The sequence below is a fragment of the Sabethes cyaneus genome, chromosome 2 (genome assembly GCF_943734655.1).
Source record: "Sabethes cyaneus chromosome 2, idSabCyanKW18_F2, whole genome shotgun sequence".
NCBI classification, from domain to species: domain Eukaryota; kingdom Metazoa; phylum Arthropoda; class Insecta; order Diptera; family Culicidae; genus Sabethes; species Sabethes cyaneus.
The window spans coordinates 222931314-222949797 of NC_071354.1; the positions used below are offsets into that span (position 1 = coordinate 222931314).

The following is an 18484-nucleotide window of genomic DNA, read 5'->3' on the forward strand; positions in this document are numbered from 1 at the left end:
CACTCTCGCTTCACCGTGCCATTTCGACCGGTGGTTCAACGAAGGCACGTACTCCTTGATCCATCGGCCACAACTCCCGCGAACGCTTATACGCATCCCGCAACACTTCTGCTGGGTACGATGGAGGGGGAACCATCTGAGCGCTTCTGCCTCAGCTGTCTCCTGCGATACGTACACCAGCGGCCTCGAGTTAATCATGTCTTCTGCTTCTGTTACTGACGTGTGTAGAAATTCGTCTGTCAACGGCTTCCCGTCGTTTAATGCTTCCAACGCCTCCTTAACCGATCTGACCAACCGCTCCCATACCCCACCCATGTCGGGGGCAGCTGGTGGATTGAATGACCACTGCATCCGCGCGTCGGTTAACTCGTCCGCGCAGTCGCTTTTGATATCGTTGATCCTCTCCGTCAGCTCCTAGCTTGCACCTTCCAGATTAGTCCCGTTGTCGGAGAAGAACTCTTGCGGTGGCCCTCTACGATGCATGAAGCGACGAATAGCCATCAAACACGACTGTGTGGTCAGGCTAGTACTCACTTCCAGGTGAACAGCGCGCGTCACGAAGCAGGTGAACACGACTATCCAGCGTTTTTCGTTATGACGCGCTACCGAAACGTTAACTGGGCTAAGGTAGTCTATTCCGGTTAACCTAATGAGTCGTCGATATGGTTGTAAACGCTGCACCGGTACAGCCATCCTCGGGACCCGTGGTCGACTATGGTGAACTTTGCACCACTGACACGCCTTCGATACTTTTTACACCACCGTACCGACTTTCGGAATGTAGAACCGCTGCCGAATCTCGTTTTTAACTGTCTCTCGATAGCCGTGCCCGAAGCACTCGTGATAGTGCTGCACTATCAACTCAATCACATGGTGGTCTCTCGATAGAACCACCGGAAAGCGCAGATCGAATGGTAAGAATTCAATTTTCTCCGTATGCCCGTCCATCCGAATCACATCGTTTTCGTCGAGGATCGTTGCACTAGCCCCGTAGTTCCCCTTTACCCTTACGAAGTCTGTCAATAAAGAAAGGTTAAGTTATAAAACAGGACGTTTATACGCTTACCATTGCATTGCAACAAAAGAAAATTTGACAGAAATATTTCCTTTTCTTTGTACAATAACATATTGCAAGAATTCAGTGTCATATAACATACACAATTTATGGAAATTTTAATTCCGTATCTGTTTTCACTAGACGAAAAGAAAACACTCGAACTCCAGTTCCAGCTTAAAAACTGATTATTTGGACATACATACCCAATTTTTTTTTAATGAACCCTCCGCTCACCCCCGTTTCCAAAAAGCTCACACAGAGAACCCCCTGGTATCGTACATTTACAGAAATCCCAGCTTAGAAGAGAACTGGACAACACACTAAACAAAGAATTTAATTTCAGCTGAGGAAAACATAAAGAGGATACTTACAATTATTTAAAAACTATTTAATGGGCACCCAGTGGAAATTAATATTCCTTTAACTAAAAATAATACCTTTAACTAAAAATAATTCTAATTAAGCTACTGGAAGAGAGAATTTAAATTTAATTTACTATTTACGTTACATAGGCATTGTTGATACGCTCAAATTATATAATTGATTATGTTTGACTTAAAATATTGTTTAATTTTGTATTTATACAGATCGTTGTTGGTGATTTGTTTTAATTCATTAGGCAGAGCGTTGTAAATTGCAGGAGCAAAAAATTAAATTCGCGTCTGACCAAGGTTTGTTGTGGCTCTATCACGCTGTATGAAATTTGCTCGTCGGGGATTTTGCAGTCTATTACCAGTGTTTAAAGACATTTTATGGTGATAGTTTGGTTGATGTAAAACTTTCTGCATGTGAATAACAGTTTGCATATCACGTAAGGCTAAGATAGGTAAAACGGTGTGGCAATTATTTGTGTAGAGTTGAACCGTTGGGTAAAGTATCGGTAGTTGAAATATTATTTTCATGCAGCTGTTTTGCAAAACTTGTAGTTTCTTACTTTTTGAGTTGCTGGCGTGGTCCCACACGAGAACTAGATACTGAATTTGGGAGTGAATACAACCATAGTAGAATTTTAATAATACGTGTTTAGGAACGAAATAGCTCACTTTGCTCATTGCGGTGGCTAATGATGAAATTTTTTGCTGCATATGTTTGATTTGCCAGTCCCAAGATAACGTTGCATCAATGTAAACACCCAGACAGGCTTGCTGATAATCGCATCATAACGCCTATTTTTAGTCTTCAAGCAGGAACGCATTCGAAGATTCAATAACGCCTCACTGCTCCAGAATGAAGATAATAATAACACTAGAAAGCTTGCAGCGATGCGACTTGCAAGAGAGTAATGCATAGGCCGAATATTTGTGTTTTATCTTTGCGCTCTCTATTCTTCGCCTTCGGTCCGTTTGCGGTACGAAGCGTACATGATATTCTTCACTCTTCTTCGAATGCTTCGATCTTCATGAAGAAGCGAACAAAAATTTATCACCGAGGCGATGATTAATAGCTTATGTCGAATTTGTTTATTCAATCCGGGTTAAAACTGGATGAATTTTATCTGTCAGATAGGAGCAAATGAACACAAAAAGTTCATCCAGTTCCAATCCGGATTGAATAAACAAATTCGACATTAGTTTAGTTGGCTGCAGATAACGGATAAAATGTAAAAGCAAACTGTTTCCGTATTTTATTTTTGGAAATCTTATAAGATATGTGTATGTATGTATGTGTGAGTGTACGTATGCGCGAGTGTACGTATGTGTGTACTTATAAACGGTTTGCACTCACTTTTCTCAGAGTCGGTAGATAGATTTGGATGATCTTGGTGACAAATGAAAGATCACTATTGAATTTTATATAAGTATATAAGTAAACGTTATTTGAAAACTGTTCTGTTTAAACCTATCAAACGAAAATAAACTATATTTAAACTTGAATACTTAGGAACGTGTATAAAACCGTCAAAACGTGGATAACCAAAACATCTATCAAGTGTCGATTGTATGTATTGATGTATGTATGTGTGCTTGCATGTATGTGTATGAGTATGTGTGTATTTGTGATGCATGTACGTGTGCTTGTAACTTCGCGCAGAATTCGCCAAACCGAACCGGGAATTGTCCGCTAAGCCTTCAGAATTGCCAGGTCGGCCGCGAAGAAATATTCTGAGATGTCAGTTTTGTTTTTCAAAAAGAATCAAACTGATTTTCGAATACGGTCGTTTAAAAATAATCCGTGAAACGTGCCAAAATCGGTTTGATCTGTAGCTGGTTTATACAAATAGTTACTCGTAGAATTAAAATAGCAAGAACTAGTTTTCCTATACAAATTTCAAACAAATTTTGCGTTCTTGCAATCAACAAAGACTTGCACTGGACAAACAATTATTTATCTCATTCAATTTCATATTGTTTCCGTAGTTACTGATATTTTACATATATTCATAGAGGACTGAAAAAATGATCATCTATGTGATATATTTTCCTAACCATATGAATATATTTGAAATTAATAAAGGTGTTGATAAAATAAATTAACTGGGTGACGCTAAGAAATGTTTACGCACCCCAGGAAGAGAAATATCACTATTGCACCTAGCACATTCTTGAATTATTTTTATTTAAATAAAACCATTGATAACTAAAATTTTAAAACACAGGGGATAGACGTCTATAATTAGACACATTTTTACCAATTTTTGACGTAGGACTACGTCTTTGTTTACTATACTGGGACTGGGTAGCACAAACGAAAGTGTAACGTTTGAATGAAAGATTTCAAATGTTAATAACTACTAAACTACTGAACGAAACTGAACAATATATATGTTGTTAGATAGATAAAATGACCAGCAATTTTATAGGTGGGCGAGAGAGCAATTTTAAGGAGGACGTAGGAGATGGGGCTCCTATCCAAATGAAACACAAATTTCCTCAAAACTCGAGAACTAATCAAGCAAATGGAACCAAATTTGGCATGTAGGGGTTTCAGAAGGCAAGATTTTTTTCTATGCTAAATTGAAACCCTTCCCCTCTTTAAGAAGGGGGACTCCCATACAAATAATATACAAATTTCCTCATAACTCTAGAACTAACCAAGTAAAAGAAACCAAAATTGGCCTGTGGGGGTTTTTGGAGGCAAGATGTTTTTCTATGGTGTACTGAGACCCCTTCTTCTTCTAAGATGGGCGGGGGGGGTCTCCCATACAAATGAAATACAAATTTCCTCGTAACTCTATAGAACTAATCAAGCAAATGGAACCAAATTTAGCATGTGCGGGGTTTGGAGACTTCAATTTATTTTATGATGGTTTGAAACCCCTCACCCCTGTGGTAGGAGGATAAGGACTCTCATACAAATAAAACAGAAATTTTTGCATATGTGCCATATTTTCTGCTATGTAACAAGCGAAAAGCTGTGAAAGTAAACTAGTAAAACCTTCTCGGAGCAAAAGACAGTGAATCGAAAAGACGATGACATTCGTATGGTACGTCATATTTGCGATGAACGTGCTTTGGCTTTAATGTTATTTATAACCAATGGCTCTTTTAAAGGTCAGAAGCGAGTTAAAGTAAGATTATTGAAACATATCATAATCATATTCAACACAATAATCTGTGGGCTGGTCATTCATTACATTTCAAACTTGCATGATGCACACGAGTGATTTTTAAAAGAAATCTGTGGGTCTCAACGGTTGCAGGCGTTCCCAAGTAGTACGCTATAGGTCCATTCAGTTAATGCAACCGAATTACAACTAAAATTAGTCATATTTTGGTTACCACAACAAGTTTGTAATAACCGTGCTAGTAGGGTTGTACTTATGAAACCCCGTCCACGTATTTTCAAAGCCACCATTGCATTCAATGAAGAATTGAATCTGAATATTTCGCTCTGTTCTTTTAAACATTCACTTAAACAATGGCACTCACAGATTCTTATAAACATACATATGCCAGAAATGCAGTTCACATTAGTCTTTGATCTGATTATCTGATATAGTCCTACGTCATCCTTTCGTACAACTCTTAGGGCTGTATACCTTGTAATTTTTTTTATGATAGCTACCAACGAGCTCTTCAATCCGTTTTAAAGGTTAATAGTTCGGAAAAGTTAATCGCCCCATTCCCCAATCGATTAACTTTTCCGAGAGTTCACTGTATAGGTTTTTGAAATTTTGTTTGGAGGACTAAACTTTTATTCGTTAGTATAGAAAATTTAAAACAACAAGCATAATTATAAACTATTGAAAACAATTATGCTTTTGAAATTTCCAAAGAAGGAAAGGTTAATATTATACTTAATTATTGAATAGAATAAGACTATAATTGGAAAAATATAGTCAGTTTCAGAATTTTAATACAATACATAACAAAAGCCTTCCAGTTGGCTACGTGCTATGGCAGTGGTCTAACAAACCCGTCGTCGCATGTTCAAACCTTGACTGGGGGAGGCTGTAATATCGTAGCACTAGCCTTGCAATTGTTCTGTACTCTAATAGCTGGCTGCGAAGTCTGATGAATAAAAAGCGTGTAACGGCTGAATTTTTCTCAAATTGCGTCAGTTTTTCCATAATGTTGTCTAATATCATCCAATTACAAATGTTACTAAAATTTGAAGAGATCGATAAATTTTCTGTTACGAATTAGAGCTGACTTAATTTTTTCACTAACTGTAGCAATATTATTGACAGTTATTTTAAAAATTAGGAAGACAGTTGGCTGGTGTTAAGTCAGACCGAATTAATGGACAAAACTCTGATTTTGAAAAACGCGCAAACTTCGCTCTGTATGGTTTATACACAGACATATACACAGATCGTTCGAAATCATCTTATAACTCTGGCTGTTTGCAACATTTATGTAGTCTGATTAGAATAAAATTTAGCTTAGAAAATTCTTGATCGTTAGCTGTCATTAACTCATTTTAACTGGTCCGGTTCGATTTAACACCGACCAGTTCATAGCATGAAATAAAAAGTAAAATTGATCAAATGAGACAAGAAAAGCAATTCAAAAGTCGAGTGTACCACCGCACAGTGGAAAATATTGGGACAAAACACCCAAAATGGAGTTGAAGTTTTTCATAAATTATTATTTTTCTATGAAAGTAGACAGACTAAATAACTATATTCCAAAATTTCAGAGCACTGGGAATGATACAGCTTTTTGGAGAATTTTTTGAATCTGAGGTTTGTGTGACAATTTCCCATATTTTTCAATTAACGCAAGTTTCGAAAAACTGTTTTTAATCGTATCCTGTTAGGAATTTGGATACAAAGAAAACGCGATTTGGTATTGAAATGGTTATAGATTAGCACCTTATTTTGCAGATTGACGAAAATCAAGTACACTCTAAAATATGTTTGTAACAAATCTCAAAATAGTAACACACATGTGACTTCGAATTTTCAAAGTTGAGCATCTTTTTTTGGGAACGGAAGGTAACCGTGATTTTTTCATATTTTATGTAGAATTTAGTCTACTTTCCAAAAATCATATCCGCATTTTGCGCAGATTTGCGCAGAGACTAAAAATATTGAATTTTATAGAACCATGTGTTTTTAGGCAATCCCGCTTTGTAATTACTTCTAACACTACTATTACAGATATTTTTAAAATAAATCTTTGAGCATTTAGCAGCTAAAGGTTAGTACCAGGTCAGCAGAGCAGAAATGACACTTTGATATTCAAATTTTAGTGAATAAACATGGTTATTGGCTGGAGAAAGAGCTATTTTTAAAATTCGAAATTTATTTTTAAATGTGGCTCAACGTTATGGATTGCTGAGTGTTACAAGGTCATTACTACTTCTCCTAATTATCCCAATGCAAAAAAACACAAAATAAATATAATAGTTCAAGTAGTTATAAAACTTTTCTTAGAAAATAATTTTAGAGACACCCTAATTATTGATTTTTTAAATATTTGAAAACTTTAAGTTTTAGTAGTCAATTTGGTTCACAGTTATATACAAAATATGTATGTTCCATGCTACTTTACCAATTTTATTAGTTTTGTCTCAGTTTTGTTCTGACTGGCGCCACTGTGCACCGCATAGAGTGAATTCTATACGCAAATTTGATAATACAGTCGATAATACATCTTTATGGTCACCGAGAATGTTAGTTATGAAGAACTGTCTTTATATGCATAAAAAATATGTAACCTCAGATAAAATACTTAAAGCATATTTCAAAGCAATTTTAATACAGCTGTAACTATTTAAAATATATTCTATTAGTTAACCCTCTAGTGCCCATCCCCGACATTTGGTGGGTTAAGGGCGTTTCACTTTAAATCGTTGTAAATGCTTTACTTCATTTTTGTATATAATTTACACTTATAACTTTTTATTATAGTCTAATCTATGTAATACATTTATAGTTTAATTTATAACTTATAATTTATAATCCGAAAAAAAAATAAAGCTGATAGCATTAAAATATTTGCCGTGATTGTATAATATTTCGATGAACACCATTTAGCGGAAAAGCAATTCTCGGTTGACCATAACGCGGAATACCATTTCGCGGAAAGTACCATACATGCATATAGGAACACACAGACAGACAGAAATACATTTTTCTAGATATAAATTTATTATTTTGCATTTTTGCATTTTTTGAGTTTTTGCCTTTCTACTATGTATATGAAAATATAGTATAAATGTATAGGAATCACTCGGAAAACCGAAAATCGAAAGAAGGCCTGTGGGACGAATGCCAGGTATCATTTGACTCAGATTTTTTTATTAATAAACTACACAGAATGGTTTATCACCTGCGAACCTGGATCCTGAGTTCCTTTACAGGTAGTAGGTTGTATTTTCTGGCCAAAGCTCACAAATTATAAACATTTTCTTCAAACGTCTGTCAACAAACAATTATTCAACACTTTGTTTAGTTTTTGAGATAAAGGTATACGAAGCTAAAAACGTAATGTTACATGAGCAGCGTCTATCAAATTTGCTTAACATAACGAAAAAAATCATTTTTTCTTTTGTTTTTCGACCGCGAAACCTTAATTTAATAGTAAAAAGTAAGCGTAGCAGCTGATAATACCATCAAGCTTCGTCGACCCTCATATTTCACAGCCTATAGCTATAGCCTATAACTATAGCCATATTCTGTATAAAGATGAACAAAGTTACTTAAGGTTTGTTACAATGTCTTATTTATCGTTATAATTAGACCTACAGTTCGTCGAAGAAGATTATGCAGAATGAAAAAAAACTGAATTTTCCTTTTAATTCTACGATTTATAAATGATCGGTGTTAAATCAGACTGCACCAAGTCGCAACATTTAATAAAATGAGTTAATGACAGCAAACGATCAAGAAATTTCTAAGCTACATTATACACTAATCAGACTACATAAATATTGCAAACAGCCAGAGTTATGAGAAGATTTCGAACGATTCATAGCTATAAACCATACAGAGCAGCAAACTTTGAAAGGGGTTTTTCTCGAAATCAAAGTTTTGTTACTTGGTTCGGTCTTCGGTTTGACTTAACGCCGACCAAATAATAGAATTAAGAGGAAAAGTTTTAGGTTTATCTACCCGCAATGCAACAAATCTTCTGATTCTGTTTACCATCACAACGAATTTTGCCATTCAACATGAATAACTGGTTTCCCTTGTTTCCTAAAATCATTCATTCATTCGCGAGGAAGAACCAAAAAATATTCTTCATGAAGAATGTAGATGATATCGCTCACTATTGAACGCTTCTTTAGCTGAAGACTGCTTTGTGATACGCATTGAACCGTAGTTCATGAGTGAGCAGTACTTGTTGCCTGCCATACAGGCGATAATTCAGAGCAGAACGAAGAACATGAAAAAACGAAATATGCCGAATAGCTTCAACCGCAAAGCTGATCGAAGCTGATCTGAGAAGCTTTTTTTCACAGGTCGTGTAACTCTCTGGAGAATAACTAACAAAGAGAGTAAAGCGCTTTCGCGATAATCAGCAAGCCTGCACCCAGATACTTGAAATCATCAACTTTTTCTATAGATATTTCGTTGACGCATAGGTTTACGTGATTGGTGGGTTTTTTTCCTAAGTGAGTGGAAAACCGTGTATTTTGTTTTCATTAAGTTGAGTGACAGTAAATTAGCATCCAAATAGTCAGAAAGAACTTTTAAATCATGCTCCATTTAGGATATCGCACTGCCGATGTCAACGCAAGGATAAAATAATGCCGTACCATCTGCAAATAATCTTGGTATCCCTTTCAAGTTTAAATTTCCAATGTCGTTGATGTAAATCAAAATCAACAATGGACCGATATTGCTACCCTGAGGCACCCCAACATCAATTTGTGCAGTGTGCTACGTGCCTCACCAATCGTTACAAATTGCATTCTTTGTGTTAAGTAACTGCGAATGACATTGTTTGCCACTCCTCTTATTCCATATAATTCCAGTTTCTTTAAGAGAATATTGTGATTCAAGGTATCAAAGGCCTTTTTAAGGTCAAGGAATAATCCTCCAATAAGTTTCTTCGATTCAATTTCGCTGACTATGTAGTCTAGTAGCTCTGTTATAGCTGTCGTAGCGCACATTTCTGCCTAAAGCCGTATTGGAATTTATAAAAAAACATTCAAAAAATCTAATAATTTTGGTGGGGTATTGAAAGATTTCTGGCAAAATAACAACCTAGACTATTCTAAATAATAGCTTTCGTCTACCTTTTCCTTAGGAATTTATTTGATGCATGTTTCAGCAATTGTGCGCAAACTACCACAGGGTCGAAAACTAGATCCCTTACCCTAACGATGATGATGATGATGATGATGATGATGATGATGATGATGATGATGATGATGATGATGATGATGATGATGATGATGATGATGATGATGATGATGATGATGATGATGATGATGATGATGATGATGATGATGATGATGATGATGATGATGATGATGATGATGATGATGATGATGATGATGATGATGATGATGATGATGATGATGATGATGATGATGATGATGATGATGATGATGATGATGATAATGATGATGAGGATGATGATGATGATGATGATGATGATGATGATGATGATGATGATGATGATGATGATGATGATGATGATGATGATGATGATGATGATGATGATGATGATGATGATGATGATAAGAATTGTTTTACCACCGAATTGACTTTTGGATGCAAAATTTTGAGAAAACCTTCCAGCAATTCATTGCTTATGACACATTCACTAGTTTCAAGTAAGGTGTGATTTAAATTTGACTTTAAATAATACAACTTTTAGTCAGCAGGTTGCAAAAAAGAAATCCTAGGTGCATTCAAACAAAGCACAAGTCATCGGAGATGGAAGCAGGTGAAAGCACGGTGCCAAATTTGAAAGTAAAATTATTTGCGCTCCAGAATCTCGACAACACAAACTGTTGGCTGGCAAGCTAGGAAGTCAGATGCAATCTTCCGAAGCGTGGGTTGGGTTGGGTTGGGTTAGGTTAGGCTAGGTTAGGAGGAAGTGATGCATGCCTCACGCCGCAAAAGTCAAACTGCATGATACCTACTTTCGATTCGCAACCTAACCTAGTCTTGCCCACCCCGGCCAAGCTTTAAATTTGCAGCTGTTCAGCCAGCTACCGGTAGTCGTTGGGGTGATAAAGTTTAACGGCCAGTGAAATGGTGGTGGACGCCGCCGAGCGGCACCGAAACACATGAAGCCATTACGCAGCCTAGCCAAGAGTTGGCGAAAGCGGAACAGCCCACAAACCGTCGGAACGACGCTGCTCCCCAACGCGCTGGTTTACTCCGAGTGAAGTTTTTACTGCTTAGACAAAAGTCGGAACGAATTAGTTGTGAGGAAAGTGATTAGTTTTTATCGAGAAATTGTGCAATTGTTAATCAAAGAAAACGTGCTCCATAAACCTGTGCAGAAATCGAAACCAGCAATGTTTAGTTTAGAAGAACATTCAATAATTTCTGAAGAGCTTTTTACCGTTATTACTGTGAGCAATTATGTTACATAAAATTAATTTCTCCCTTTTCGTGTCTCTTCGCCTGCCTCCCACCCTGCAGGCATCATCGATTTTCACTTAAACTGTGGTGTCTGCCAATCAGTAAATGCAAGTAGTAAAAATGTCCATACATGCGCGACGCAGCATCACATCAATTTTATGGGATACATTAATGGTGCAGGCATGAGCGTCGGCGCACCTCAGATGAAAATTAAATTGCACCCACTCATCCCATTCCCGTTCAGGTCAATGCCGATGATGACGCCGACGACGACGACGACGACGACGTGGCCGCTAGTTATATTTTCACCTGTCATGAGCCGTCAGTTATGTTGCTAGCAGGTCAGGCAGGGAGACCGAAACCACCGCCGTCGTTCCGCATTGGGCGCTGCTCTGGCGCTACGCTCGGTCGGTGTGGTTTAGTCCCCGTACGAGGTATAATTTATGACACGAATGCTTGCTCGTATTAACCGTGCATACCATACCGTACCATACTTTAGCCGCGTGTGACCGGGCTGTAAACAAAAGTGCTCTCTAAATAAGCAAGTAAGCAATACAATAAGGCTGAAATGTGAAGCGTTCAGCGCAGGCAAGGGAGACGGCGAAGCCGAGGGGGAAATGAGCAAATGTCATAAACACGCGGAAAGGCAAATTTTTGAAATACCTTGCCTCCGCTCTACTCAACGCAATTTGCGATCGTGCACCGTTTGAACCGTTTTCTGTCCCCATCCGAAAAGACAGCTCGAACCGTCGCTTCTTCGTCGAGAGCAATTTCCAGCTCGGGTGAATAGACAGCAGCACTAGCAGCAGCGAACAAGCAAGAAATTTCCGCCCCATAAAACTCGCCAACTTGCCAATCGGAAGGATGCTGCGAAATTTTTGATAAGATGTCTTCCCGCTCTGTTCGCGAGCAAGCGTGCGGAAATGCGGCTGGAAAAGTTTGATATTTATTCAAAAGTTTACGTTCGACCGGCCATGGTTGAACCCAAAGGGGGATGGAAAAGCGGAAGCGAGAGGGACGAGGGTAATCGTACCAATGGATCAACTTATGGGCGCATGTACCGACTGATGGAACTGTTCTGCTTGTTGAGAGAAAGTACCCAAAATCGGCATCGGGAAATTGCGCGATGAAGTTAGCATCCGGAATGAGGAATGGTTCTTTTTCTTTTTCTTTAGTGGATGATTGCCTTTCCGAGTGAGTTTTTCACTAGTTGGCCAGTTCAGGGATGTGCTTACATCGGTGAAAAGAGTGTTTTGGCTCTGGGATGAAATTGGGTGCAATGAAAATTAAAAGTTACTAAATATTTTTTAATGGTTACCGGTTTGTGAATGTCAGGATGAACCTAAACAAAACATCGTGCATTCCTTCTCCCCGACTTTCATCATTCACGTTTTTTTCTGAAATCAACGGAAGTGTCCTGTTGTTGTTGTAAACGTTGTAAATAAATCTCGTGTCAGTTCCAATCAATTAATCGCATGTTCTTACAGTCACACAGATGGCCTTAATTATGCGTGGCAAACAAGGCATCTCCATCAATTCTTGAACATAAGGGGACGCGTGGTTATTTTTGATTTGCAACGATGGATGGAGGTTATTTAAGGCTTGTTCGCGACAAAATTTGGACACCCCTAAACACACATAGCTTCGGAAATACATTAACAATGGGTGAAATATTTTGCAGAGTGGTAGACGTATGTCTGTTCTTTCTGAAAATTCTGAATTCTTTCTGAAAAGGGCAGCTGCGAAAAGCAATTGTGTGCGGTCGCAATGAAAATCCGGATCTCTCGTTAAGAAAACTTGCCAAAAAGCTTGGATTTCCTCCACGCACTGTTCACAGTGTTTGAAAATCGTTCGATACTCGCTTGACAACAGCTAGGAAGAATGGAAGTGGAACAAAAACGGATCTAAGGAACCACCACAAGGATACGAAGTCAAAACAAATATTACGGAGGAGACCAGATCTTTCTGGTCTTTCATTGCTCATAAAATAAAAATGTCGCCAACGTTCGTGCATACTTCAAAGCATCGACAAGGCATGAAGTCTTTCATGGTGAGGACTGTGCCAAACCGTAATGATAAGCAAAATACGTCGGCCAAAACACGCACTCGTAAGCTTTATCGCGAATATTTAACGAAGTTTCCATGCGTTATAATGGACGATGAAACGTATGTCCCAGAAGACTTTAAATAGCTTCCTGGTATGTCTTTTTACACTGCCACGAAACGGAATGGCGTTGCAGAGCATTTAGGACAAAGAAGAAAACCCAGTTCCCCAAAAAATATTTAGTATGACAGGCCATATACAGCTGTGGTCGAGCAAGCAAAAGTTACATCACTACAGGAACGGAAATATACCGTGAAGAATGCCTGCAGAAACGATTGTTACCGTTCCTACACAGCCATGATGTACCCTCGCTGTTTTGGCCTGATTTGGCATCCTGTCACTACGCCAAAGACATTTTGGAATGGTATGATGCTAAAGAAGTCCATATTGTACCGAAGGAGGCGAATCCACCTCCATCGAGCGGTATTGGTCTTTGGTGAAGAGAGAGCTGTCCCAGCACAAACAACAAGCAACAACTATAGATAAATTTCGAAAATCTTGGACAAGCTAAATTGGTTGCCAACAAGTCTGCACTGATTCTCATAGCAAGGGTAAACTCCAAAGTTCGCCAATTTTTCATGCAGACCAAATAAGTAATGTTAATTTGTTTGATAATTATTAACGATACACACATAAATGATATAAAATTGTTTCATGGATTAAACTTCTAGCAAGTTTGTTTTATTGCAAAATTGAGGTGTCCAGATTTTGTCGCGAACAAGCCTTAAATAATTTTTATAACTAGTTTTGGACGGATAAAAACTAATATTCCTTCTCAGCAAAAAGCTTCAATAGAAATAAAATTTATGTTACAACGTACCTGGCGTGTCTATGATGGGGCACATTGGGACACGTTCTACATCTTTTGCTTGTTTGATGAGTTACAATACGATTTGCGTATGATGCCGTATATTTCATGAAATCAAAGCTCTCTATGCGTAGACTAAGATAGTTTAATGCAAACTGTATGCCCGGTGACTTGCCTTTTTGAAAGCCTAATTTAGAAGAACTCTGATGTTATTGACTATTAATCCAAATTATCATACAGTTTAGATTGAAGTGTCTTAGAATTTTACGAAATTTTATATACCTACAAGATTTGTTGGATGGACGTATAAGAAAGAAAACAGTATCCAAAAAATTCGAGGTCACTATTTATTATGTATTTTTGGACTTCCCTTTGGAAATTTTAGAGCTTTCTCGAATATCGCTAATTTAAAAATTTCAATACTCCCGTTATCTGCATCGTACAACAAACATTTTTTGCAAATAACATTCCACAGCCCAGCTAGCATTTTCATATGTATAAAAAAGATAAAAATCAGTGTTACGTACAAATATTTTTTTTTCATGTTGGGTATTTTTATCACTGCATCAATTTGTTTGATCTATTGCGATATATCCCCGTTTTATTATAATTATATTGTCAAGATGACGCACCACTATCAGAAGCGATCGTCATTGTTTGACTAATAGCATTTGTCCAGGCCAGTGATGCACTTCGGATGAAGTGCACTACTGCGCTGGGAGTTGTTCTCCAACTATCAGAGGGTTCTAACAGCCCTTTGTCGAAGAACCTTAATCTTTTATTAAGAATTGCCGGACATTGGCATAACAGGTGTAGAAGCGACATATCTTGAAGTTTTCCCATAAGCTTCAAATGATAGCGGCTCGGACAATGTTCTGTTATAAGATCAGTATAAATGCTTAGATCTTTCTTTGAAAGCTCCAGGATTTTGCGAGTCATAGAAATGTTCGGAGAGGAGTCGTTTATGGCAGTGTCTGCAACGGTATTTGGACCGACAGGTACGGGCAAAATGGTCACTTCGAAAGCAGTTGCTGCACAGTTTTTTATCGGTAAGCACTTTAAGACGGCCTTTTACGTCTAATCCGTTAAAAACAGGACATTCAACCATGGGATGTTTGTCTCTTTCACAAGCGGGACAGGGCGGGAACATCTTCGGAGCAGCTTCGGTCATGGCATTTGTGTTCACGCGGAACTGGAAGGGTTTCTTATTTCCTGAATGCTGGCCACCGGACTTGGGGTTGGCGTGTTGGGGACGGTTGATGAGAATGTTCTCTAGTACACGGGTTCTCTTTAGCAAAAATTCAATCAACTTAGTGTACGTGGGTTGTTCCTCCGATGACACTGATTCCTCCCATGCCTGCAATGATGCGTCATCCAGCTTATCTTCCAAAAGCTCTATCAGTATAGAACTGAAATGTTCAACGGGTTCGCCTAATTGCTGCAGCACCTTTACATGACGTTGAAAGTCGTCCACGATTTTATGCAGAGCATCGACGTTACTGTTCAGGATCTTCGGGTATTTCAAAAGCGCTCGAATGTGCTTCTTGCGTAGTATTGCCTTATTGGAATAGCGCTTGACAAGGGTATCCCATGCCACCGAATAATTTGCTGCAGTAATGGTAATAGACTGGATCAGATTGGCAGCCTCTCCCTTCAAGGCCGCACGGAGATAATGGAACTTCTGCACACAAGATATTTCTGTTGAGGCATGAATCATCGAAACGAACGTATCGTGGAACGTCAGCCAATTGTTGAAATCTCCATCAAATTCTGGCAGCGTTATCGTTGGCAATTTCACATTTGCTAGACCGGACGGGATGAGCTGGGGTTCTGAAGCTGAAGTTTGCGCAACATGAACGGGGACTGGCTGGGGCATCTTTGAGATCAGGCTGGCTTTGATGCGAATATACTGCTCTTCTATTTTTGCTCGACATTCCATGTTCGCAATTAAAAACTGCTCGCTATCATCTAGCTGTTCGTATTCGGACTGGATCATCTCGAACGCTTCATTTAGCTTTTCTAAGCGTTCGAGTCGTAGAGGCACTTCATATTGATGCTCATCTGGAGCGTAATTCACTAGAAATTCATCCATGCGCTTCAACGCTTCTACCACGTTTTTCCGCTTCAACTCTTTAGCTTCTTCTCGGCAGGCATTTTAACAGTCGACATCAAAACGGGAACGGTTTCGAGCACGTTTCTGGAACCAAAAGAGACCCAGGAAGTACCGCAAATGGATTTTATTTTACTTTGGAAAGGTACTCACCTGGTACCTCTTCCAAAGAGGCCTTGTATTTTTATCAAAAATTACTGGAACAATATCGAGCTGCTATTCGGGGCGACGTATCTTCCACTGCGGGCCAACTGGTACTAAATAGCAGGAAAGATCGTTGAAACCAAGCGCCAAGAACGATGTCCAGCACGCGGTTTATGAAACTGGAGGTTATGTTTCCTCTCTTTCACTCAGGCAGCGAGACGAGCTTCAAACTTGAGGTTACGTTCCTCTCCTCTTTTGCACGTGCGATGAGTAACCTAGCTTTCTCACGAGGTACCTTGTTACCTTCGTGCTGGAACGGATTGGGGAAATATCACTGTGATCCGGGTTGAGGTTAGGCTACCTCCTTGTTCTCCACATGCAACGGGTAAACTAGTTTTTCACGAGGTTCTTTGTTACCCTCGTGTTGGGACTTTACGTTGTGTGTAATAATTTTTCACTCGCGACAGATCTTGATAGAGATCCTGGTCACGGCACCAGAATGTTGGGTCAGGATTCGGACAAGTATTCTCGGGCCTCAAAGGGCAATGTGAAAAATCGCGATCGTACTGCTACTAAGGTTTTATTTTAACTGAACTGATGGTTACCGGTTTTAGGGTTTTTATCAACAAATCAGCATATCTATCAACTGTCAATTGCTGCTCAAGATTATTCTATTCTAATGCTAGGTGGTAATACACAGGGTTGCCAATTAGTATATAATGTATTCAAATGTACCGGTTCATCTGGTATGCAAACTAACAAAACCTTTTTGACTGTCTAGCGTTGAAAGTATTATTCCAATTTGATTCCATTTTCATACATTCCCATGCTTTTAGCTCCATTTTTAAAGCAGAGCCAGATAAGCCACAGAAGGGCTCAGGTCCTACGAATTGATGAGATGATCCAAGTCTTGCGAGTGCATGAGCTCTTTCATTTCCATCGATTCCACAGTGACCTGGGACCCAGTACAAGTTGACTTGATTACGACAAGCCAATTTCTAAGAAGACAATTGACATGCTAATGTATCGTATTTGATGCGCAAAATTGGCATATCCGTACTATTTTGGAGGCGATATACGTGATTATGAATAATTTTGAGCGCTACGACTATAGAAGTATTTATATACAATAATATCCGATTAAGCGCGAGTCGCTCCGTACTACTATACGATATTGTGCTGAAAATCGTATGTATGTCAGTTATTATCATTATATACGAAAGACAATCAACTTGACCCCACTTTATCAAGCTTTAGTAATGGTCTCGAATTTGTTAGGAGATATTCACGATAATTTTCGTACATTGATATACGAGTTGGGGATGGCAGCACTCTTGAAGCAGTCGTTGTATGTTCGAATCTCAGCACAGAGAGGCTGGTAGAGTCGATATACAACTGCAGTCAACTATAAATGTAACACAGAAATCATGCCAAAATGGGACATAACTAATAGACAAATTGCACAAATATAACACCGTATGAATCCCCTATAACAATAAAAAGCACAACATCAAAGCGAATCTCGAGAATAATCCGAAAAAAATACTAACAATTACATTACAATTACTACAATTACATTACATACACAAAAATGACAAAAAAAAGCATGCTACAAAAATTTACGGTAATACTGCAAATTTGAAATGAAAACGACACAGAAAAAACACAAACATATTTAAAAAATGTAGAAAAGAGATGCAAATCTAAACGCCACAAAATTAAAGCAAATTACAAGAATGTTCAGATGGATACAAACATGGCACACACAAAAAAAGGAAAAAACAAGGCCAAACTAAAGCAGAAAAAAGACAATGACGTAGAGATGGTACAAAAAGAACATAAACATATCATAAAAATGGCCAAGTAGGACAAAGAGATATAAAAGCTGTACAGGAATGACTCACAGACGACGTAAAAATTACTTTAAAATGGCACAAATATAGCATGTAAATTTGATCTTGATGAAGCAAGACAGAGACGGCATAGGAATCTGTAAAAATTATGAATAAATAGGGGATTGTAAATAATAACTGTTTATAATCTTGGTCGCAGTGATAATGTCTTTACAGAAACTTTTTTTGATAAAGTAATCCAAATTTAAAGCCGAAATACCATAGAACTGAAACTAAAAGTGCACAGAGTTCCAAAATTGACACTCAAATGGCATATAAAGTGACGCAAAACTGAAACACCAATGACATAAATGATACAACAATGATAGGAAAATAGCACTAAAATGATACAAAAATAAGAGAAATATCACAACGTGATACGAGACTTAAATATTAAACCACAAAAAGTATTCCAAAAAAATCAAACAAATCATG

The 18484-nt window shown here is 38.2% G+C and overlaps 1 protein-coding gene across 1 annotated transcript; it reads right to left on the reverse strand.

Moving 5' to 3' along the window:
• Nucleotides 1–753: 753 nt before the first annotated feature.
• Nucleotides 754–15995, reverse strand: LOC128736697 (uncharacterized). The gene is made up of 2 exons (XM_053831185.1): nucleotides 14906–15995; nucleotides 754–1016 (listed from the first exon to the last, which is right to left on the reverse strand). Exons 1-2 carry the CDS (start codon nucleotides 15993–15995, stop codon nucleotides 754–756), a joined length of 1353 nt encoding a protein of 450 aa, XP_053687160.1.
• Between the last annotated feature and the right edge of the window lie 2489 nt (nucleotides 15996–18484).